Source organism: Salmo salar, chromosome 09 (assembly GCF_965601325.2).
Source record: "Salmo salar chromosome 09, fSalSal1, whole genome shotgun sequence".
Classification (NCBI taxonomy): domain Eukaryota; kingdom Metazoa; phylum Chordata; class Actinopteri; order Salmoniformes; family Salmonidae; genus Salmo; species Salmo salar.
Genome location: NC_138299.1, coordinates 18,759,643 through 18,784,944, shown reverse-complemented (window position 1 = coordinate 18,784,944; position 25,302 = coordinate 18,759,643). Strand labels below are relative to the sequence as shown.

The 25,302-nt window shown below is 42.2% G+C and overlaps 1 protein-coding gene across 2 annotated transcripts; it reads right to left on the bottom strand.

The window, feature by feature from the left end:
- Positions 1–1,713: 1,713 nt before the first annotated feature.
- LOC106610898 (pre-mRNA-splicing factor syf2) lies at positions 1,714–16,077 on the bottom strand. 2 transcript variants are annotated; one of them, XM_014210565.3, is made up of 8 exons: positions 15,927–16,077; positions 15,707–15,755; positions 15,213–15,308; positions 8,948–9,073; positions 7,997–8,114; positions 6,528–6,618; positions 5,920–6,018; positions 1,714–2,222 (listed from the first exon to the last, which is right to left on the bottom strand). In XM_014210565.3, exons 2-8 carry the CDS (start codon positions 15,722–15,724, stop codon positions 2,057–2,059), a joined length of 714 nt encoding a protein of 237 aa, XP_014066040.1. In that variant the 5' UTR covers positions 15,725–15,755; positions 15,927–16,077; the 3' UTR covers positions 1,714–2,056. The 2 variants fall into 2 exon arrangements, with proteins under 2 accessions (XP_014066040.1, XP_014066042.1); XM_014210567.3 differs by lacking the exons at positions 15,213–15,308; positions 15,707–15,755; positions 15,927–16,077 and adding an exon at positions 10,026–10,337.
- Between the last annotated feature and the right edge of the window lie 9,225 nt (positions 16,078–25,302).

Sequence of the window (25,302 nt, the reverse complement as noted above, 5' to 3'; positions counted from 1 at the left end):
ATGAAATGCAAGTATAATCACATTCACCACACCTTTGATGTCAATATCAATGGCATTGAGAATTGTCGCAAACAGATGGGGAGAAGGAAAGGCAGGTCTGCTTTGTCATCCTTGTGTGTCTAGAAGTTTCATCACACACAATGATTTTCTTATATCATTACTTTTATAAGCATTCATTTCTGCATCACTAGCAAGTGCTCAGACAGGAGTAATGTAATCAGTCACACCTCAGGACAGATTTTCTCCCTCCTGTCTTCTTACATGACATGAGAGTATTTTCCTCTCTCCTCTGCTTGTATGATCTGGCCACAAGGGAGCTGCAGTCTCTAAATCAGGAACATTCTCTGGCAATAACACAAAAGAGTCTTGACACATCTTTAGGAGAGAAAAAACCTAGTGTTTACAGAGGGCATAAAGGATTCCATTGTGTGTGGAACACAGAATGCCTTTTCAGTTTGGCCTGAGAAAAATGCTACAAGTCATCCCTCGCAGGCAAACTTTATTTGATGTTTAATTTCTCCTAATACCAGGGATACCAAGCATCTATTTGGGTGAATCACATGAATTAGATTGTCATTAACAATTGAGTTATCTATCGCTGTGTAACAGGTTTCCAATTTATACACGCTCTCATCTAATTAATCTCCAAAGAGAATAATTGACAACAACAGCCGTTTGGCTAACCTGTCACACTCTCTTCTCATTGTACTGAGGGAAAAGTTATTTCATGTGGTCTCTCTGATGAAAAGACATGAAACGGTAGCGCTGTTGGTCAACGCCTATCCATCAGGCACATGATTGTGGATAGGCCCAATAGTGAACAGGGAGAGGAAATATCTATACATTAATGGTGCTGCCCATTTAGGAACACTAAAGATAACTGCCAAAGTTGTCCCTCCGTGAAGCAAAATGTCAAAGCACCATCATCGTCATATAATCTAAACTGTAAGCTGATCGTTAATGTTTTGTAGTGTTTCTTTCCTTTACATCATCTTCAGACAAAATCCTCAGGCTGATCAGCCAATCCAAAACAAACAACCCTCACCTTAGAGCCAAACCAGACCGGGTCCCTACAACTCTGCAAAGGAGAGAAATGTCAAAGATGTGATTTGTATACCCCCCCCCACCCACACTCCGTCATCTACCAGGAAATCATAAACAACTTGTCACCATTTTCTTGCATGCTAGCCTTTGAAACCCCCCTTTCCCAGTCTTATTTACATACCCCATGAGGCTCATTCAGAACACATTCATTAATGCAGATGAAACATTACTCAAGATGTCTGATTCAAATTAGGAGGATCAAACCCCTTTCAATGCGTTTGTTGGACCCCCACATCGTGTTTTCTATTAACCCATAGAGGGCACATTGATTCAGAATATGGGAGAAAATTAAATCAGGGGGGGGGGGATGGGTGAGGATAGCATGGGAATCTGTTTACGGTCTTTGATCTCATCTTAGGTCACAAGCCTCTCCTAGCTCATATCATTCTGCTTGGGGGCAGTCGGCTTAACAGAGATGTGGTCGATAACGATTAAATTGCTTAACTCCTCGTGCACTTACTAACACATTCTTCTGCTGGCATAACAAACACACTAGAGCCTTAAGGAGAATAATAGTGTTCTATTCTCACGCTCATGACAAGCCCCCCCATCCAGCCCAGACCGCACGCAACAAACCAAGGCCAACACTTACACATCTGCTAGATAACAAAAAGTTTAAGATGTTTTATTTAAAGAAAATGCATGGTCATACATACGATACAAACACTGACAGAAAGGCAGGAATAGCATTATAAGATCATTCAGGTTGCACTTAACCATTCCCACTGAGCAAAAGCATTATAGTAACAATACAGAAACACATATTTAAACATAAAATGCCTCTAAAGAAATGTCAGCGTCAAAATACAAACTTGATCCTAGAGACGTAAGCATAGGGAAAACAATTTGGGTTTCTATGTACATGACCAGTCCTGTAACCAGTGAATAATTATGGGCTTCAATTACAACAAAGCAGAGGAAATGGAAGTGTCCATTACAATGACCAGTCCAGTTAGACTGCTGTGCCTCTCTCCAGATTCTGCTTGATCTCAGCTGTGTATTTGCCATAGAACCGCTCTGCCTTCTTGTTGAACTTGGCGTTCCTCTCGTTGATGTAGTCAATGTCTGCGTCATCGTTGTAGGCCCTGCGCCGGCTGTATTTGGCCCGCTTCTCGATCCTGTGAAGAACAGCAAAGGATCAGTGTCAAGAAACCAAAAGGACACACAAACAACTTACAAACAAAAAGGACAACAATCATAGTACAAAAACCTCATTCAGTTCCTTAAAATCCAATCTCTCCAGAATGACTCACCAGCACACAAAAGCAACAATCCCTAAACAAAGACTGTACACGTTCATATGCCAAAGCACCAATGAACAACCTTACTCTTCTACTCGAACACACAGGCACATACGGAGTCAATTCGCTAACTCACAGCCTTTAGTTAGTGTCTTCTAAGCAGAGATGTGCATCATGCCCTGGCAGCCCAGTCTCATCTCTCACAGGAGCATCACTAACACAAGGCCGCCCTAAATATAGCTGGGTGCTGAGAGAGGAGAGAATGAGGTCTAATGTAACCCAGGGACACTAGGGCAAGGAATATGCTGGTCAGGTGTGTGGGACTTGAGGACTTGACCTCAGGGGTTAAAGCAACAAAAAATAATGACAAACTGAAGTCAATTTCAGATTGACTGGGGCCAAGTTAGCCTCCCATTTCATGTCAGAAAGTAATGACCATCATGCTTTTAGGGAAAGAGGATCATTTTGTACAGTATGACTTCGACCAGTTCCAGTCCCTTTGCTTAGTTGGCCCGGGGTCCTCCACAAGATCATTTTTATGTAGGAGAACTGAGAAGCTCACTTCTGGTGACTTTTTAAAATGACATTCTACTCCAAAATGAAATAAACTGACTCCATCTAAAATACAATTTCCACCTCCAGAAAAGAGCCCAATAACATATTGATAAACATTATGTAAAAAATATGTCAACATATTGGAACAGGCATATAGCCAATAAGCATCATCACCTGTATGCCGACTGATGCAGCATAGTGGCTATAACATGTACATAGGCTGAAGCATGGGGTTTGTCCATCTGCAGTTACCACATTGCAGTGGTGTAAAGTACTTAAGTAATACTTTAAAGTATTTTTACTTAAGTCGTTTTTGGGGGTATCTGTACTTTACTATTTATGTTTTGACAACTTTTACTTCACTACATTCCAAAAGAAAATAATGTACTTTAACTTCATACATTTTCTAACACCCAAAAGTACATTTTGAATGCTTAGCAGGACAGGAAAAAGGTCAAATTACTGCACTTATCAAGAGAACATCCCTGGTCATCCCTACTGCCTCTGGTCTGACAGACTCACTAAACAGAGAACATCCCTGGTCATCCCTACTGCCTCAGATCTGGCAGACTCACTAAACACACATGCTTTGTTTGTAAATTATGTCTGAGTGTTGGAGTGTGCGTAATATAGGGAATGTTTAATTATTTATACTTTTACTTTCAATTTTAGCAATCACATTTACTTTTGATACTTAAGTATATTTCAAACCAAATACCTTTACTCAAGTAGTATTTTACTGGGTGACTTTCACTTGAGTCAGTTTCTATTAAGGTATCTACACTGTCACTCAATATGACAATTGGGTACGTTTTCCCACCGCTGCCACATTGGACATAACATCCTGATTATTATGAATCATTATTTTATTGACCTTATAAGATGCCATTGGCCCTTTAAGAGCTCTGTTGCACAGCTGCACCTATACCATGCTTGAAACTCCAGTTGTAAGTGCATTGGGAAAACAATGCCTCTCGCGCCATGACAACGCACGCTTCAATGGGGCAGAAGGCCGTGTGGCCAGATAGCTAGCAACAATGACAAGACACTGCCATCTGGGGAATCGTAGGTGGCTCGTTTCAGCTAGTTTTATATCGTTCTTGATACCATGTCTTGTTTTGAGGTGTTTTGACTGATGTCATGTCTATGCTAATATGGTTCAAATTCACAAGCTAAACAACAACTGTTACAATGTAGTTGGGAGACAAAAAGTGCTCATTGTGCAAATGTATTTATGTTTTCAATAAACATGTCAATAATCCAAGCCAACCCCATCCGTTTTGCCCCAGAGTTGCACACGTGTCGGTTTTGTTGCTAAACAACCAACCCATCTATCGAAAGAGTAAAGAAATAAAACTGGGACCCCCCTCTTTTTTAACAAAAGCCAAAACTGCTTTCAAAAGTGTTTTCCTGTAATTGCATTAAGAATAGTTGTGCATTGACTGCTTGTCAAAAAACGTTTTCCTCCCTATGGCTCTTTGCAACTTCAATGCGCCTCGAAAGGAATATTTATCTCATATAGAACACGCAACAAGCCGACTAGGTAAATAGGTCAACTATTCTACTATGGGGTTGTTTGATTTCGTTTTGATAACATTACATGGCAAAAACAGCAGCACTGGAAAGTTCCATCCTGAGTGATACAGTAGAGGCTTTGAATGACTGCCAGCAGTTACAGTAGTAGGCTAGACACCGGCGTTTGAGTTGGGCTCTGTGGTGGTGCGTCTTCTAGACAGACTGTTAGAGACTACTCCCTTCATCTGAACATCTGAGTGTCTGCAACAATCATGGATGTCAGTTCAGCGGACATATTTCGTAGAACAGACATGCTTCTGTATTAGGCTGGGTCATTTCTAATGCAGAGCGATTACTGCTTTTTCAGGTTCCATTATTTTAAAAAAGGAATCACAGTTTTCGATAAAACAATAAAAGTCCCATGATGGTAGTGACTGCCCATTAATGCTCGTCACTTATTAACCATCATTTATTCACATGGCTATATTATTTCATTCCAAGTCATCTCTATAGAGCTGCTGCCTATTCTGTCTGACAAAAATCACTATTTCAGTAGTTCTTCAAAGTAAACAAGGCATACTTTTATGACTGCTGAATACCAACTATCAAATCACTTAGATCATGTATTCTCTCATTCTCTCAGACTTCTTGTCTACGCCTCACAGACCCGGACAAGTTTAAGCGGGCGTGCAATGAATTATGGTCATTGTTGTTAACTACCACGTTTACTGCGCTAAACTATGTAGAATATTGGCCTTTTGGAAACTACAACTCCTTACTACATTTCAGTTGATTGCAATCAGTTGTACAACTGACTAGGTATCCTCATTCCCCTTACATTGCACAGTTCAGGCTTGATTCATCTCTACAGAAACTGCACATCGAGCTCTCAGAAAAAAAACAGAACGAAATGTAATTCAAAATTATTTTACCGACATCGGTCAATTAGTTGTTTACATTTTTTTAAATAACTAACATTTTGGTTAATCGCTCAGCACTAGTAATTTCCATCTCCAAATCCATGACATCTCCAGAACCCATATGACAGAAATCCATCGCATTGATGGAGAACTTTAACCCCTGTGACCTTAGCTGGTATGGAAGGTCCAGTGTGCAGCTTGACTGGTCTATTTCATGGCCATTCTTTCAAAAGGCACACCGTGCATTATTGAATTGGGCAAATGCATTCTTCTGACAGCCTATCCGGCCAACTGAAAATCAGAGATGAGAGCTCATTAACTAGGACACACTCCCAGTCCCCCACTAAGATAGAAAGTGAGAGAGACAAGAGTTTTCCAGCGGGAGATACCTTAAGAGCCTTATCAGCCAGCCCCATCAGGCTTAACACTGGGGCTCATTCAGTAGGTATTAGATATGCCGCAGGTTTCATGCACGCAAAGGTCTGCCTGCCCCATTCATGAAGGGCTCTCATTCTTGTTTTGGACTCCAGTGCATTGAATGCGAGGTCAGAAGGGGATAGGATCGCAGTCTCTGTTACGCTTACTGTTTCTCCACATCCTCCACCATGCGGTCGATGCCCTCCTTGGAAGGGACGTGGGTCCCATGGATCAGACTGTTGGATGTGGGGTGGAAATCCTCGCCGCTGTGAGACAGAACAGGAGAGTCAGTTAACATAATAGACATTATAATGATCCTCCTCTACGCCATCCATCTCTCCAAACTGAATACCAGTCATCTCTATGACTGGGAACATTATTCTGTAGTGTACTTCACCCTTCACAGCTCCACATGTGGCAGCCATTAAGGGGAAAAACCTGTGGGTACTGAACTCATCTTTGGCTGATCAAGAAAGCCCACCATAACTATAACCATACCGTTCCTCTCGAGCGTTTGCCTCACATTGACGCTTTCAAGATATGAAATGACTGAGTCTGTGGCTATGTCAAAACGAACCCAGGAGCAGGAGAGGGGCATGCTGATCTGTGAAAACTGTGATGGCAGCATCGATTATCTAAAATAACTGAAAGCTTAAGGCCGACGAAAAAAAAATATATGTCATGCTTATCATTTTATGGGGGAAATACGGTCTTCTCTGAAACACTCAGCAATGGAAAAGGAAGAGAGGCGTTTTATGAGGAGGCTTCAACTCACCACTGCTCTCGCTGCCTCTCGTAGCCGTCCATGTCTGGTTTGATCTGCTTGGTGAGGCGCTGGTACTGTCGCAGCTGGGCCTCTGCGTAACCTGCGGGCCAATGGCAGCAAACAAGAGGGGTTATAATTACCGGAACTAACTTCAAGCAGGCGCAAAGCCCTGCGACAAAACCTGTGTCTGGTTAAGGGAGATGAGGCCCTTTCAAGCCCCTCTGGTGATAATTCTCTCCCCAGAGGTTTACTTCAGAGACGTTTTGATGCAACAGATGGCAGCCATATTTGGGGAACGCAGCGATCCTTTTTGGAAAATTAAATTGGAGGCAGTTAAAAATTATTTATCCCAAGGGGTCTTTACACGCACCCAGAATTCCTCTTACAGGGCTGAACTGCGGTGGAGTGACTGTACCACGTCCAGTAGCCCTATCCCGCAATCTAATTTCTGCTGCCTTAAAGGCTGGTCTTTGTGGAGCTGAGGTCTTTACAAACAACCAGGCTCTACAGAACATTAAAAAGTCACTCTTTCCCACTTGTTTCCCCAGGCGTAAATCTTATTTTAGGTGACAGCTTGATAAAAAAAATAAAAAAACAGATTGAGGATGTACAGCACGACATACTGGTAGGTGTTCTCCAAGCCCACGATTGAATGGCCCTCAAAACATCTGTGTCATTGTGTTGGGTGACAAAACTGCACATTTTAAAGTGGCCTTTTATTGTCCCCTTTTAAGTTGCACCTGTGTAATGATATGCCACACCTGTCAGGTGGTTGGATTATCTTGGCAAAGGACAAAAACTCACTAACAGTGATGGAAACAAATATGTGGCCAAAATTTGAGAAATAAGCTTTTTATGCGTATGGAAAATGTCTGCACATTTTTTTTTGCTCATGAAACCAACACTTTACAGTGAGGGAAAAAGGTATTTGATCCCCTGCTGATTTTGTTCGTTTGCCCACTGACAAAAAAATGATCAGTCTATAATTTTAATGGTAGGTTTATTTGAACAGTGAGAGACAGAATAAAAACAAAAAAAATCCAGAAAAACATGTCAAAAATGTTATAAAATGATTTGCATTTTAATGAGGGAAATAAGTATTTGACCCCCTCTCAATCAGAAAGAATTCTGGTTCCCAGGTGTCTTTTTTATACAGGTAACGCATTAAAATGCAAATCAATTTATAACATTTTTGACATGCGTTTTCTGGATTTTGTTGTTATTCTGTCTCTCACTGTTCAAATAATCTACCATTAAAATTATAGACTGATCATTTCTTTGTCAGTGGACAAACATACAAAATCAGCAGGGGATCAAATACTTTTTCCCCCTCACTGTACATGTTGCGTTTATATTTTTGTTCAGTATAATATATATAATAGCCTATAACTAGGGACCAGAGTTTTTCTTGTTCAGGAAAAGTGACCAGCTGAGGGATGGAAGTCCTGTTCGCTCAGTAAAGGAGTCCTATCTCTCACCTGAGAATCCTGGGTCAGGGTTCTTCTTCTTCTTCTTTCTCTCCCACCGCTCAGCATCCTCAGCACTGATCTCTAGCAGTTTCACCCGGTCATAGTCCTCCCCTTTGGCCGCACACTCCTGAAATCACACAGAAACACACCAAGTCACTAAACAGCAACAGAGTACATATAATTACTAGATAAACTTATAACATGACTAATCTATTATCCTAATGTACATAACTTGCAGCTGACTGACATCTTTTTGACCAGCCAACAAAAAAAAAAACATTACTGTTTTTGACTGTTCATCCAACAAGCAGTGTCTGTGATAATTATTTCACCTTAGCTCTGCCACTGTATATAGTAATTACTACATTAACAATATTACATTGTGTCATAAACATCAAAAACCTCCCCTCATCTTCATTTCACCGTTAGAATCAGCAAGTTTCGACTTCCTGTGTATTTGTCTGCTCATAGTGAACCACAAGGTCCAGCATTCATAGTGAATGCACAATGGGGCCAGAGCAGTTAGCTCCGCCCCACACCGAGCTGTAGTCTTTTAGAAGCTGTAAAGAAATGCGTCACCTTGTATATCTAGCAATGAATCTGCCGATCAGAATGTCGCTGAAAGAGATCCAATGGCTCTATCGAACAAGGACAACCATTTCTACATGCCGACAAATGTATAGTATGATCGGCATAACAGAGGCTTTGCGAAATGCCACAAAGCAAGACTACATTCATTTTCAGATCCTGTCCACCCAGTCAATACACCGGATACAATCATTGGTGTACCGTTCGGCGCGCAAATCCCAGACCTGTCTTCTTTGTGGCCAATTGTGTGTGAAACATCTCACTGACCTCGAAATGCCTCAGGCACGATCAAAACAAACCGAAAGTCACCCTCGGTGAAATTTCCCTTTACGCATAACAGTTAACTATGTACGTTGATAAAGAGGTAGCTACCTTTTTCTTTTCATCGGTCATGAGTTCCCACTCCAGACGGGCTTTCTTAGCCTCCCAGTTAGTTGGCAGCTTCAGTCTCTTGTCCTCCTCCACAACCTCCTTGTGATTGAGCTTGCGTGCTTCATTCTGCAACAGATACCACAAAATACATCAATTCCAGAACTTGAATACAAAGAACACAGATCCAAGATATACCATATAAACTCAAGCTACTTGTGAGCTCAAATGAGGGTAGGCTACGCTAACTACCTTTAGTACCCATTGACAATAGTATGTGTTGGCCGGGGAAGTTGTGATGAGCACCGATGCTCATTCTGAACGTTAAAACTCATTGCTTGTGGTACTGTTTTGGAATGTTGACGAGCTCAGGGCGAGGATTTCTTTCCAGAGAGACATCAGGGATTGTAACATACTCTGTTTCACTGAAACATGGCTCTCTTGGGATATACTTTGGGTCCGTACAGCCAGTTGGGTTCTCAGTTCATTGCGCAGATAGGAATAAATCTCTCTCCGGGAAGAAGAAGGGCGGGGTGGGTGTATGTTTCATGATTAACTACTCAGGTGTGATTGTGATAACATACAGAAACGCAATTATTTTTGTTCACCCGACCTAGAATACCTCAAATGCCGACCGTATTACCTCCAAAGAGAATTCTCTTCGGTTAGTCACAGCCGTGTAAGTAGAGGTTGACCGATTATGATTTTTCAACGCCGATACCGATTAATGTAATAATGACAAGTACAACAATACTGAATGAACACTTATTTTAACTTAAATAAAATCAATTTAGTCTCAAATAAATAATGAAACACGTTCAATTTGGTTTAAATAATGCAAAAACAGCGTTGGAGAAGAAAGTAAAAGTGCAATATGTGCCATGTAAAAAAGAACATTTAAGTTCCCTGCTCAGAACATGAGAACATATGAAAGCTGGTGGTTCCTTTTAACATGAGTCTTCAATATTCCCAGTTAAGAAGTTTTAGGTTGTAGTGCAGAAAGCAGAGCTTCTGCATGCTCCCCTGTCAGTCTGTTCCTCCGCTTATCATAAATGATTCCCACCTCACTGAACACTCTCACCTGGGACCGAAGAAGGTGGAGGACAGAGAAACTTCTTTGCCAGTGGAGCGAGTGATTGAAGTCCGTCCTCATTCTGCTTCCACCACTCCAAAGGCAAGCTGCTCTTTCTGTCAATAACGGGCTCTGTGAGGTAACGCTCCAACTCAATTTCAAAACTGCACTGGACTTCAGCCCTGCCCTGTTGGCTTCCAAGGATTCTAGTGTAGAGGCTGTCCATCTTTGCACCTGGATCTAGGTCCTTCTCTTCACTCGTCCCTTCTGTTGTGGCTCTGGGATTTGGTTTCCTTAGTAGGTCAGACTCCTCCTTCAGCCTCCTCAGGGACAGCACTTTTTCTAGTGCTGTCCCTAAGGTGAAGGCGTAGCTATTGTAACGTGGATCCAGGACATTTGCCAGCACCAGGCACTTTGTCTCCTTCGCCTTGGAGAACCGCCTTGTCAGACTGTCCAACATGGTCTTCTGTAAAGTTGATGCCTTGAGTAGAAGAACCCTCCTGCTGCAGTATCAGCACCGACACACTGGGGATGATGCATGCAGCTGTAGAGTTGGAGTGGCTCATCTCCAGTGTCACCTCCTCCATACAGTTCCCGTGTGGCTCAGTTGGTAGAGCATGGTGTTTGCAACGCCAGGGTTGTGGGTTCGATTCCCACGGGGGTACCAGTACGAATAAAAAAATAAAATGTTTTATGAAATGTAAGTTGCTCTGGATAAGAGCGTCTGCTAAATGACTAAAATGTAAATTTACATTTACATTACATTTAAGTCATTTAGCAGACGCTCTTATCCAGAGCGACTTACAAAATGGTGCATTCACCTTATGATATCCAGTGGAACAACCACTTTACAATAGTGCATCTAAATCTTTTAAGGGGGGGGGGGGGTTAGAAGGATTACTTTATCCTATCCTAGGTATTCCTTAAAGAGGTGGGGTTTCAGGTGTCTCCGGAAGGTGGTGATTGACTCCGCTGTCCTGGCGTCGTGAGGGAGCTTGTTCCACCATTGGGGTGCCAGAGCAGCGAACAGTTCTGACTGGGCTGAGCGGGAACTGTGCTTCCTCAGAGGTAGGGGGGCCAGCAGGCCAGTGGTGGATGAACGCAGTGCCCTTGTTTGGGTGTAGGGCCTGATCAGAGCCTGAAGGTATGGAGGTGCCGTTCCCTTCACAGCTCCGTAGGCAATCACCATGGTCTTGTAGCGGATGCGAGCTTCAACTGGAAGCCAGTGGAGAGAGCGGAGGAGCGGGGTGACGTGAGAGAACTTGGGAAGGTTGAACACCAGACGGGCTGCGGCGTTCTGGATGAGTTGTAGGGGTTTAATGGCACAGGCAGGGAGCCCAGCCAACAGCGAGTTGCAGTAATCCAGACGGGAGATGACAAGTGCCTGGATTAGGACCTGCGCCGCTTCCTGTGTGAGGCAGGGTCGTACTCTGCGAATGTTGTAGAGCATGAACCTACAGGATCGGGTCACCGCCTTGATGTTAGTGGAGAACGACAGGGTGTTGTCCAGGATCACGCCAAGGTTCTTAGCACTCTGGGAGGAGGACACAAGGGAGTTGTCAACCGTGATGGCGAGATCATGGAACGGGCAGTCCTTCCCCGGGAGGAAGAGCAGCTCCGTCTTGCCGAGGTTCAGCTTGAGCTGGTGATCCGTCATCCACACTGATATGTCTGACAGACATGCAGAGATGCGATTCGCCGCCTGGTTATCAGAAGGGGGAAAGGAGAAGATTAATTGTGTGTCGTCTGCATAGCAATGATAGGAGAGACCATGTGAGGATATGACAGAGCCAAGTGACTTGGTGTATAGCGAGAATAGGAGAGGGCCTAGAACAGAGCCCTGGGGGACACCAGTGGTGAGAGCGCATGGTGCGGAGACAGATTCTCGCCACGCCACCTGGTAGGAGCGACCTGTCAGGTAGGACGCAATCCAAGCGTGGGCCGCGCCGGAGATGCCCAACTCGGAGAGGGTGGAGAGGAGGATCTGATGGTTCAAAATACTTAAAATGTATATTAATTATATATTTATATAATTATAAATGTACAGTTGAAGTCAGAAGTTTACATACACCTTAGCCAAATACATTTAAACTCAGTTTTTCACAATTGACATTTAATCCCAGTAAAAATCCCCTGTCTTAGGTCAGTTAGGATCACCACTTTATTTTAACAATGTGAAATGTCAGAATAATAGTACAGAGAATGATTTATTTCAGCTTTTATTTCTTTCATCACATTCTCAGTGGGTCAGAAGTTTACATACACTCAATTAGTATTTGGTAGCATTGCCTTTAAATTGTTTAACTTGGGTCAAATGTTTCAGGTAGCCTTCCACAAGCTTCCCACAATAAGTTGGATGAATTTTGGCCCATTCCTGATAGAGCTGGTGTAACTGAGTCAGGTTTGTAGGCCTCTTTGCTCACACACACTTTTTTCAGTTCTACCCACACATTTTCTATGGGATTGAGGTCAGGGCTTTGTGATGGCCACTCCAATACCTTGACTTTGTTGTCCTTAAGCCATTTTGCCACATCTTTGGAAGTATGCTTGGGGTCATTGTCCATTTGGAAGACCCATTTGCGACCAAGCTTTAACTTCCTGACTGATGTCTTGAGATTTTGCTTCAATATATCCACATAATTGTCCTACCTCATGATGCCCTCTATTTTGTGAAGTGCACCAGTCCCTCCTGCAGCAAAGCACCCCCACAACATGATGCTGCCACCCCCGTGCTTCATGGTTGGGATGGTGTTCTTTGACTTGCAAGCTTCCCCCTTTTTCTTCCAAACATAACGATGGTCATTATGGCCAAACAGTTCTATTTTTGTTTCATCAGACCAGAGGACATTTCTCCAAAAAGTATGATCTTTGTCCCCATGTGCAGTTGCAAACCGTAGTCTGGCTTTTTTTAATGGCGGTTTTGGAGCAGTGGCTTCTTCCTTGCTGAGCGGCCTTTCAGGTTACGTCGATATAGCACTCGTTTTACTATGGATATAGGTACTTTTGTCAGGCAAAGAGGCACTGAGTTTAAAGGTAGGCCTTGAAATACATCCACAGGTACACCTCCAATTGACTCAAATGTCAATTGGCCTAACAGAAACTTCTGACATTTTCTGGAATTTTCCAAGCTATTTAAAAAGGCACAGTCAACTTAGTGTATGTAAACGTCTGACCCACTGGAATTGTGATACAGTGAATTATAAGTGAAATAACCTGTCTAATCAATTGTTGGGAAAATTACTTGTGTCATGCACAAACCTTATCCTAGCAAGATTTACACGAGTATAAAAACACTTGGGCGGTTTAAGCCTGCATGAAACACAGACCTTATTTGAAGTAGATCAAGACATTCCCTATGGAAGACATGAAAGGTAATATAACGAACCTCTCAAGTTCAGCCGCAGGTTTTTATAGGCATTATGACACGTCGACTATTTCTCTCTATACCATTTGTATTTCATATACCTTTTGACTATTGGATGTTCTTATAGGCACTTTAGTATTGCCAGCCTAATCTCAGGAGTTGATAGGCTCGAAGTCATAAACACCGCTGTGCTTCAAGCATTGCTAAGAGCTGCTGGCAAACGCAGTAAAGTGCTGTTTGAATGAATGCTTACGAGCATGCTGCTGCCTACCACCGCTCAGTCAGACTGCTCTATCAAATCATAGACTTAATTATAATAAACACACAGAAATACAAGCCTTTGGTCATTAATATGGTCAAATCCAGAAACTATAATTTCGAAATGAAAACATTTATTCTTTCAGTGAAATACGGAACCTATCTGTATTTTATCGAATGGGTGGCAACCCTAAGTCTACATATTGCACAACCTTCAATGTCGTAATTATGTAAAATTCTGGCAAATTAATTACCGTCTTTGTTAGGAAGAAATAGTCTCCACAGTTCGCAACGAGCCAGGCAGCCCAAACTGCTGCATATACCCTGACTCTGCTTGCACTGAACGCAAAAGTGCCAATTTCCCTAGTTAATATTGCCCGCTAACATGAATTTCTTTTAACTAAATATGCAGGTTGAAAAAAATATATACTTATGTGTATTGATTTTAAGAATGGCATTGATGTTTATGGTTAGCTATATTTGTGCAACGATTGTGCTTTTTTCGCGAATGCGCTTTTGTTAAATCATCACCCGTTTGGCGAAGTAGGCTGTGATTCGACAATAAATTAACAGGCACCGCATTCATTATATGCAACGCAGGACAAGCTAGTTAATCTCGTAATATCATCAATTATGTGTAGTTAACTAGTGAAGATTGATTGTTTTTTTATAAGATATGTTTAATGCCAGCTAGCAACTTGGCTCCTTGCAGTCACAAGGTCCTTTTGATGCTGCACTCGCATAACAGGTGCCACGCAGTCTCGTGGATTGCAATGTAATCAGCCATAATCGGCGTCCAAAAAGGCTGATTACAGATTGTTAAGAAAACTTGAAATCGGCCCTAATTAAAATTGGCCATGCCGATTAAAAATCGGTCAACCTCTACCCTCAAGCTGATACCACCACGGCCCTCAAAGAACTTCACTGGACTTTATGCAAATAGGCAGTGGCTGGGACTGAGATGTCACAGGAAGACCAAAAAGATCATCAAGGACAACAACTACCCGAGCCACTGCCTGTTCACCCCGCTATCATCCAGAAGGCGAGGTAAGTACAGGTACATCAAAGCTGGGACTGAGAGACTGAAAAACAGCTTCTATCTCAAGGCCAGCAGACTGTTAAATAGCCATCACTAGCACATCAGAGGCTGCTGCCCTATATACATAGACTTTAAATCACTGGCCACTAATAATAAAACACTAGTCACTTGAATAATGTTTACATACAGTCTTCTATTCTACTGTATTTTAGTCTATGCTGCTGACCAAATATTTATATATTCTTAATTCATTCCTTTACTTTAGATTTGTGTGTATTGTTGTGGATTTGTTAGAAATTACTGCACTGTTGGAGCTAGAAATAACATCTGCTAAACACGTGTATGTGACCAATAACATTTGATTTGCATAGATTCCCTTTGGACGGTTAGATTAATTAACTCAATATAGCCATCTGCTGGCTTTTGGGTTGGCTTATTGGTCTATAAGGAGAAACGTTAGGCTCCTTTAGGCCATTAATGGGCCAAGACGTTACTAGAAGGTGTCTGAAATAGGAGAACCTTTGAACAAACTCACCCTTTTGAAATGCAGTTCCCGGAATTTTCGGAGTCTCTCCCCTCTCTTCTGAGATGCGGCACTTTCAGTCGGCTCATAACTGATCGAAGCAGATCCCTAATAAATCGCATAAACATTAGCTAGCTAACATAAGTACTAACTCGAATGTTGGATCCATGCTGTACAATGGCAAGACACAGCAAGGTAACGTTAGCTAAGTTATCATGCTAATTCATACCACAAATGCATCAGTGGTTAAAAGCAAATCGAAAAACATATCTAGCTAAGAGGTATAAAGGGAATGGTCTGAAAAGCTAGCAAGTTAGCTAACTACGGCTGTTAGCGCTAGCCATGAGACTGTAAACAGACGTTAGAAGTACTGATATGGGTTCTCCATTGGGTACACTAATATATTTCAAATATCAGTTTGATTTTCAGTAACTGTATATCTTAGTCAAAACTAATGAACCTCCACTTTTTTATTATTTCAGGTTATAATTCGTCAAAACACCAACCTCAGCGCAGGACGCCATCGTTGAGCTGGCAGTCAGGAAGTATTCACCCCTGAATGTCGGATGTTACGCAATGAACAAAACAGGACCGTCATCATTGAAATATTGTAAAATCAATCAAAGATGTCATATTATTTTGCTTATTTAGATTTTATTTAATGAGATGCAAGGGGGGGGGGGGGCTTGTCAATTTTAGTCATGTCAAAATAAGTTTGTTACTCACAAAATATGGAGTTTCGATTAGCACCTATCGTCCTTTCCTGCCGTCACGGTCGGTATGTACTTCCAAAAAAGGTCTAAATGAAATAGTTACATACAACCGAAAAAAAATCTTCTTCGGCCTAGTCAATGTATTCAGCTATTGTGGACTTAAGACCTGTGTATGGCAGTAAGGTTAGTGCCGTGCTATCCGGGATCATTGGAACGTGAGCGATGGGAAGTGTTTTTTTCCCAGTTGTTTGTACATTTGTATTTTGTACATTTAAGCCCAGGAAATGACGACAGATGCTAATCGAAACTCCATATTTGGAGAGTAAGGAATATATTTTGACATTATTAACCTTGAAATGCTGGTGAATGGCAAGTTGAATGGCTGCTTCCTGGGCTTAAATGAGATTCCCCATATCAAAGTCTCATTTAAGGCCAGATTCTGGTTCAAGGGAGACATAGCCATTAGTTGCACAAGCTATGACAAAAACCTGTAAAATTATGAACAGATAGACAGCTATCTGAGTATTAATCTGAGCCTAGAGGAAGGTCTTTGTCCTCAGGCCTAGAGGAAAGCCAAAGTCATTCTACTACCCAAGAGTGGTAAACTGTTGGAAAAAGTTGTGTTTGACCAAATACAATGCTATTTCTCTGTAAACACATGAACAACAGACTTTCAGCATGCTTATAGAGAAGGGCACTCAACATGTACTGCACTGACACAAATGTCTGATTATTGGTTGAAATAAATTCATAAATAGAAGATTGTGGGAGCTGTACTGTTAGATTTCAGTGCAGCCTTTGATATTATTGACCATAACCTGTTGTTGAGAACTTACGTGTTATGACTTTTCAACGTCTGTCATATTGTGAATTTGGAACTATCTATCGAAGGGTTTTCTTTAATGGAAGCTTCTCTAATATCAAACATGTAAAGTGTGGTGTACCACAGGGCAGCTCTATAGGCCCTCTTTTCTATTTTTACCAATGACCTGCCACTGGCATTAAACATAGCATGTGTGTCCATGTATGCTGATGATTCAACCATATACTCATCAGCAACCACAGCTAATGAAGTAATTGACACCCTTACCGAAGAGTTGCAGTCTGTTTTGGAATGGGTGGCCAGTAATAAACTGGTCCTGAACATCTCTAAAACTAAGATCATTGTATTTGGTACAAATCATTCCCTAAGTTGTAGACCTCAGCTGAATCTGGTAATGAATGGTGTGGCTGTTGAACAAATTGAGGAGATTAAATTACTTGGTGTTACCTTAGATTGTAAACTGTCATGGTCAAAACATATAGATTCAATGGTTGTAAAGATGGGGAGAGATCTGTCCGTAATTAAGAGATGCTCTGTTTTTATGACACCGCACTCCAAAAAGCAAGTCCTGCAGGCTCTAATTTTGTCTTATCTTGATCATTGTCTAGTCGTGTGGTCGAGTGCTGCAAGGAAAGAACAGAGCAGCAGGTCTTGCTCTTCACTGTAATCAGAGGGCTAATATAAATACTATGCATGCCAGTCTCGCTTGGCTAATAGCTGAGGAGAGACTGACTGCATTACTTCTTATTTTTATGAAAAGATTAATGTGTTGAAAATTCCAAAATGTTTGCATAGTTACCTTACACAGAGCTCTGACACTCACACTTACCCCACCAGACATGCCACCAGGGGTCTTTTCACAGTCCCCAAATCCACAAATTCAAGAAAGCGTGCAGTATTATATAGAGCCATTATTGCATGGAACTCCCTTACATCTCAAATGAACAGCAAACCTGGTTTCAAAAAACAGATAAAGCAACACCTCGCAGCGCAACGCCTCTCCCCTATTTGACCTAGATAGTTTGTGTGTGTATTGATATGTAGGCTACATGTGCCTTTTTAAAATGAATGTAGTTCAGTCCTTGTCTACTAATGTTCTGTATTATGTAATGTTTCATGCTTTGTGAGGACCCCAAGAAGAGTAGCTGCTGCTTTCTCAACAGCTAATGGGGACCCTCATAAAATACCAAATACCACTATAGCAAATTGTGTCATTCTGTGCGAGCCAGATCTTTTATTGTGACACCATGAAAAAAGTAATTGCTTTGCATCTTGCATTTCATAATAACGTCTGTGTTGAAATTATAACCAGACTTGTACTTTTTTCTTTTGATGTTTAATCAAACAAAATATTGGAAATAAGCGTCACTCACGCATATTGTGATTACAGATATGACTGGAAGCAATAGAGTAGAAAGTATGAAAGGTCAGACATCAGTTTCACGTAATGTCAGATTTCCACACCGACAGAGACCAGAGACCATGGCAGTGACGGTTGATTTGTTTGAAGTCTCAGTTGTTATGCTCTTTCACTGAACAGAAAGGAAACCTCATGACAATTAACAATGCATCTATTTCTTTCCTAATTCAATACAGTAGGCTTAGGTCTGAATATATGTATTAAATATGATTTTAAGATCTGATCGTAAGACCGAAGTAAACCCTTTTCAACTGCAAGTTTAGCATGTTTGACTTGCCAGAATGGATGTATTCCCTATTTGATTGCATTATACTTATATAGCTCTACTTAATTAGGATGTAATTAAGTGTAGTTTATAGTCTTAGATTAAAGCATCCTAGATCACAGGCAATGTTAATGGAGTGATGCATTTTCACTGGGAACCAGATGGGAGCACATCACAGCGAAGCAAAACAACACTAATGTAATGGGCAGGGCCCTGCCATTGCAGGAAATAAAAAAGAGGGTAAAGTGCCTGAAAAAAGCAATAGCAACAGAACACAAAATGGTGGCTTAGAGAACATTTATTTTGATATAGTGAAAGTAACCTGACTCAGGCTAGTAGGATTTGTTCTTTTGACTCCATGTTTTCCTCATACTCTGGCAAATGATGATATGGATGTGAGCATCTGCGCTTTTGAATATGAGCGTGTGGCATGTCCTCTTTGTTGTTACTCAAAAGCAATACATCTCTCCAGTGCCATTAATCTTTCCAGATTTTGACACATACAGTACCAGTCAAAAGTTTGGACACATCAACTCATTCCAGGGTTTTTCTTTTTTAAACCTATTTTCTACATTGTAGAATAATAGTGAATACATCAAAACTATGAAATAACACATATGGAATCATGTAGTAACCAAAAAAGGGATAAACAAATCAGAATATATTTTATATTTGAGATTCTTCAAAGTAGCTACCCTTTGCCTTGATGACAGCTTTGCACACTCTTGGCATTGTCTCAACCAGCTTCATGAGGTAGTCACCTGCAATGCATTTCAATTAACAGGTGTGCCTTGTTAATTTGTAAAATGTAATTCCTTCTTAATGTGTTTCAGCCAATCAGTTGTGTTGTGACAAGGTAGGGAGGTATACAGAATATAGCCCTATTTGGTAAAAGACCAAGTCCATATTATGGCAAGAACAGCTCATATAAGCAAAGAGAAACAACAGTCCATCATTACTTAAAGACATGAAGGTCAGTCAATTCGGAAAACTTCAAGATCTTTGAAAGTTTCTTGAAGTGCAGTCGCAAAAACCATCAAGCGCTCTCATGAGGAGCGCCACAAGAAAGGAAGACCCAGAGTTACCTCTGCTGCAGAGGTGTCACACCCTGACATACAGAGCACTTGGTTCTCTATGGTGTTGTAGGTCAGGGCGCGCCACCGACACTAGTCAACCCCCCTACCCTCTCCATTTGGTTTCAGGTTTTGCGGCCGGAGTCCGCACCTTTGGGTGGGGGTACTATCACGCCCTGACCATAGAGAGCCCTTGGTTCTCTATGGTGTTGTAGGTCAGGGCGTGACTAGGGGGTGTTCTAACCTTTCCATTTCTATGTTGGTGCTCTTAGTATGGTTCCCAATTAGAGGCAGCTGATGTTCATTGTCTCTAATTGGGGATCATACTTAAGGGTTCCCTGTTCCCACCTGCTTTGTAGGATATTGTTTGTGTATGTGCTGGTAGCACTACGGTACTTTACGTTTCGTTGCTTGTTTATTGTTTTTGTTTGAAAGTTTCACTTGAATAAAAGATGTGGAACTCAACACACGCTGCGCCTTGGTCCGTCCATTCAAGCGAATGTGACAAGAGGATAAGATCATTAGAGTTAACTGCATCTCAGATTGCAGCTCAAATAAATGCTTCAAAGAGTTCAAGAAACAAACACATCTCAACATCAAATGTTCAGAGGAGACAGGCCTTCGTGGTTGAATCAGGCCTTCATGGTTGAATTTCTTCAAAGAAACCACTATTAAGTTGTTATGGCTTGGGGTCAGTATTTCATCTGGATGAGAAGCGTGCCCAAAGTAAACTGCCTGCAACTCAGGCCCAGAAGCTAGGATATGCATATAATTGGTAGATTTGGATAGAAAACACTCTAAGGTTTCCAAAACTGTTAAAATAATGTCTGTGAGCATAACAGAACTTATATGGCAGGCGACAACCTTAGAAAAATCCATCCAGGAAGTGGGATTTTTTTATGTTTGTAGTACAGTAGCCATTGACTCAAATTGCACTTCCTATGGCTTCCACTAGATGTCAACAGTCTTTAGAAATTGTATCAGGCTTGTATTCTGAAAAATGACGGAGGAAGACCACTTTGAGTGAGTGGACCCTGGGAAGTCGCCAGACTTGTTTTCCTGCGCGCGACTGAGAGCGCATATTTCTTGTTTTTCTTTTATATTGACGACGCTAGTGTCCGGTTGAAATTGTATCGATTATTTAGGCTAAAAACAACCTGAGGAGTGATTATAAACATCGTTTGACATGTTTCTACGAACTTTACGGATAATATTTGGATTTTTCGTCTGCCTGCTGTGACTGCCTTTGAGCCATTGGATTACTGAACAAAACGCGCCAACAAAATGGAGGTTTTGGATATAAAGAGGGACTTTATCGAGGAAAACAAACATTTATTGTGTAACTGGTAGTCTTGTGAGTGCAACCATACGAAGATCATCAAAGGTAAGGCATTTTTTATATCACTATTTCTGACTTTTGTGTCGCACCTGCCTGGTTGAAATACGGTTTTCATGCTTTTGTTTGCGGGGCGCTGTCCTCAGAAAATTGCATGGTTTGCTTTCGCCGTAAAGCCTTTTTGAAAGCTTTATTTTGAATTTATAACACATATATTTTCAAGAATGTTAAATATTTGAATTTAGTATTTTTGAATTTCACGCTCTTCAATTACCCTGGATGTTGGCCAGGTACCCATAAGAAGTTAAAGGACACCAATTAGAAGAAGAGACTTGCTTGGGCCAAGAAACACGAGCAATTGACATTAGACCGGTGGAAATCTGGTTACTACATGATTCCATATGTGTTATTTCATAGTTTTGATGTCTTCACTATTATTCTACAATGTAGAAAACAGTAAAAATAAAGAATAACCCTTGAATGAGTGTCAAAACTTTTGACTGGTACTGGATATAGTCTCAGTTGTACATCATCCACATACTCACACAGGCACACACACACACACACTCACCCTCACGACACTTTAACCAATAACTTCCTTCAGGAGTTCACCATTACAAATAACCTGAAGTAGTAAACTGTCACGTCTGCTCCTGCTCCTCCCCTCCGGCGTACGACTTCTCCAGAGTGCTAACCACCGGTCCTGGGATTCCTCTTTACGCACACCTGGCACTCATCATTACACGGACCTGTGAATCATTATGATTCACACCTGGACTCCGTTACCCTCATAATTTCCTCCCCTTTATATGTCACTCTCCCAGGTTCACGCACCAGTTGGTATTGTTCTTGTGTATTGGTGTTCTGCCTTATGTTAGTGTCGTGTTCTAGGTTTTGTTGTTTTATTAAAAACGCGTTTCACCTACACCTGCTTCTGACTCACCGCCCCATCATTACAGAATACCAACTCAAAATATGGAAGCAGCAGGACAACCGTACATCTCCGAGACGATCAATGAACAAGGTGACCTTCGTCAACACCATGATCAGCTGGCTCAACTGGGGACGGCCATGGAAGAGGTTCTCCGCAGTCTACAACGTCTCAACAGCGGAGGATATTCTAGAGCCAGTCTAACCAACGAGTCAGCACACCAGCCCATTCAGCAACCCGCTCATGTCAGCGATGCCCATCTATCTCTCCCGGAGAAATATGACGGGACACCATCCAAATGCCGTGGCTTCCTCCTTCAGTGCTCCCTCTATTTCGCACAACAGATGGGAACTCCCACCACCGAGAGGTCTAAGGATGTCACGGTTATTTCTCTGCTGACTGGACGAGCATTGGAATGGGCTACGGTCGTCTGGGAGAGAGGAGGAGCTTGAGTCTTATGAAGGGTTCATGGCTCTGTTGAAATGTATTTTTGATCATCCTGGGGAGGGCAGAGAGGGAGGTGAGCGTCTGCTTCAGCTCCAGCAGGGGAATCAGACGGCTGCTGAGTATGCGCTTACCTTCCGGGACAATAGCAGTTTCCAGTGGATGGAATGAGCCGGCGCTCAGCACGTTATTTAGAAGAGGTCCAGACGGAACTGGCCTGCCGAGATGACAACCTCACCCTGGACGCACTCATTGCGATGGCCATCCCTCTGGATAACCTCCTCGGGAGCGTCGGCATCTACATCGCTTCTCTCTCTCCTTCGGCGAGTGATCGTGATCAGAGCTTGAACCCACGGAGGTAGGTGTCACACGCTTTCCCGCGGCGGAAAGACGCAGACGGAAACAGCTGGGGCTCTGTCTGTACTGTGGCCAGGGAGGGCACAAGCGCCAGCGGTGTCCGTTACTTCAGAATCCGGGATCCACTAGAGCAGAGTGGATCCCGGATCATGTTACCTGATGAAATTGCTGTACAATATGATCTGGTTGCCATCTGATGCATATTCAGATGTCATAAATCAGCACTGCAGAGCTCTCACTGTACTATGCCGTGCCTTGATTGTATTACTGTTGATGATATCTGGAAATGTGCACGTACATCCTGGCCCATCTACTGTTGCTAGCCCCAATTCTGACTTGTGCTCTGATATCTGCTTCACTGATTTCTGCTCCCGTAAATGCCTGGGTTTTCTGCACATTAACACTAGAAGCTTATTACCTAAAATGGATCAATTGAAAGTGTGGTTTCAGAGCTCCAATCCAGATGTGTTGGTCGTTACTGAGATGTGGTTAAGGAAGAGTGTTTTGAATACTGATGTTAACCTTTCTGGTTATAACCTTTTTACGACAAGACAGATCTTCCAAAGGTGGGGGAGTGGCAATCTTTACCAAGGATCACCTTCAGTGCTTGGTTGTCTCCACCAAGTCTGTCCCCAAACAATTTGATTTGCTGGTTTTAAACTTTCAAATAGCTCTTTGTTGACTGTTGCTGGGTGCTATCATCCTCCATCAGCACCGGCCTGCACCCTACCTGTCCTAAGCTCTCTCCTGGCCCCTCAAACCAAGTCTGAATTTGTCCTCCTAGGTGACCTAAACTGGGACATACTTAAACCACCTGACCAAGTCCTAAAGCAATGGGACTCCCTAAATCTTTCTTAGATTATTACCAATCCCACAAGGTATGACTCCAAACACCCAGAAAAGGCTACTCTCCTGATGTTATCCTCACAAATAATCATGATAGGTATCAGTCTGGTGTTTTCTATAATGACCTCAGTGATCACTGTTTTACAGCCTGTGTTCGTAATGGCTGCTCAGTGAAACGACCTGTCCTGATTTGTCATAGACGCTTGCTAAAAAACTTTAATGAGCAAGCCTTCCTTCATGAACTTGCCTCTGTAAAATGGTATAGAATCAGCTTGATCCCCTCTGTCGAAGACACTTGGACCTTATTTTTTGTTTTTTCAGTGGTATTGTTAACAAACACGCCCCCATAAAGAAAATGAGAATTAAAAACAGGTTCAGCCCCTGGTTCGACCGTGATCTTGCAGAGTTACTCCACCTCAAGAATTGCATTTGGCAAAAGGCTCGGCACACGCATACTCAGGCTGACTGGCTCTCGTTCAGGCAAATGCGAAATAAGTGCACTCAGGCTATCCGGAAGGCCAAAGTTAGTTGCTTTAAGGAGCAGTTTTCTCTCTGTGGGTCTAACCCAAAGAAGTTCCCTTTCTTCTTTAAAGTTGCTGCCCCTATCATCGCCAAGCCTATCTCTGACCTTTTAAACCTGTCTCTCCTTTCTGGGGAGGTTCCCATTGCTTGGAAGGCAGCCACGGTTCGTCCTTTATTTAAAGGGGGAGATCAAGCTGATCCTAACTGTTATAGGCCTATTTCTATTTTGCTCTGTTTATCAAAAGTGTTAGAAAAACTTGTCAATAATCAACTGACTGGCTTTCTTGATATCTGTAGTATTCTCTCTGGTATGCAATCTGGTTTCCACTCAGGTTATGGATGTGTCACTGCAGCCTTAAAGGTCCTCAGTGATGTCACCATTGCCCTTGATTCTAAGCAATGTTGTGCTGCTATTTTTTTTGACTTGACCAAAGATTTTGATACGGTAGACCATTCCATTCTTGTGGGCCAGCTAAGGAGTAATGGTGTCTCTGAGGGGTCTTTGCCCTGTTTTGCTAACTATCTCTCTCAAAGAGTGCAGTGTATAAAGTCAGAAAATCTGTTCTCAGCCACTGCCTGTCACCAAGGAAGTACCCCAAGGCTCAATCCTAGGCCCCACGCTCTTCTCAATTTACATCAACAACAAAGCTCAGGCAGTAGGAAGCTCTCTCATCCATTTACAGTGGGGCAAAAAAGTATTTAGTCAGCCACCAATTGTGCAAGTTCTCCCACTTAACCTCTCTAGGGTAGGGGGCAGTATTTTCACAGCCGGATAAAAAATGTACCCGATTTAAACTGGTTACTACTCCTTTCCAGAAATGAGAATATGCATATAATTGGTAGATTTGGATAGAAAACACTCTAAAGTTTCTAAAACTGTTTGAATGGTGTCTGTGAGTATAACAGAACTCATATGGCAGGCCAAAACCTGAGAAGATTCCATACAGGAAGTGCCTTCTCTGACCATTTCTTATGCTTCTGTGGCATCTCTGTCGAAAATACAGGATCTCTGCTGTAACGTGACAATCTCTAAGGCTCCCATAGGCTCTCTGAAGGCGCCAGAAAGTGTAATGAGATCTCTGCTGTCTCTGGGCTAGGTACAGGAGCGCTGTTTGTGAGTGGTCAGGCTGGTGGCTCAGAGACAGGAGATGCGGAGCCCTGAGAAGTGGCCATGTTTTTCTTTCAGCCTTTGAACGAAAACAACGTCGCCCGTTTGGAATATTATCGCTATTTTACGAGAAAAATAGCATAAAAATGTATTTTAAACAGTGTTTGACATGCTTCGAAGTACGGTAATGGAATATTTAGAATTTCTTGGTCACAACATGCGTCTGTGCGCACACGAACAAAACGGAGGATATTTGAACATAAC

What these genes read in the sequence shown, in the direction of transcription:
- LOC106610898 (XM_014210565.3), bottom strand. An exon ending in GAGAGGCAGCGAGAGCAGTG is followed by an intron (nt 6,019 to 6,527) that starts GTGAGTTGAAGC and finishes TCTGTCTCACAG; the next exon opens with CGGCGAGGATTTCCACCCCA. An exon ending in GTGGAGGATGTGGAGAAACA is followed by an intron (nt 2,223 to 5,919) that starts GTAAGCGTAACA and finishes TGTTCTTCACAG; the next exon opens with GATCGAGAAGCGGGCCAAAT.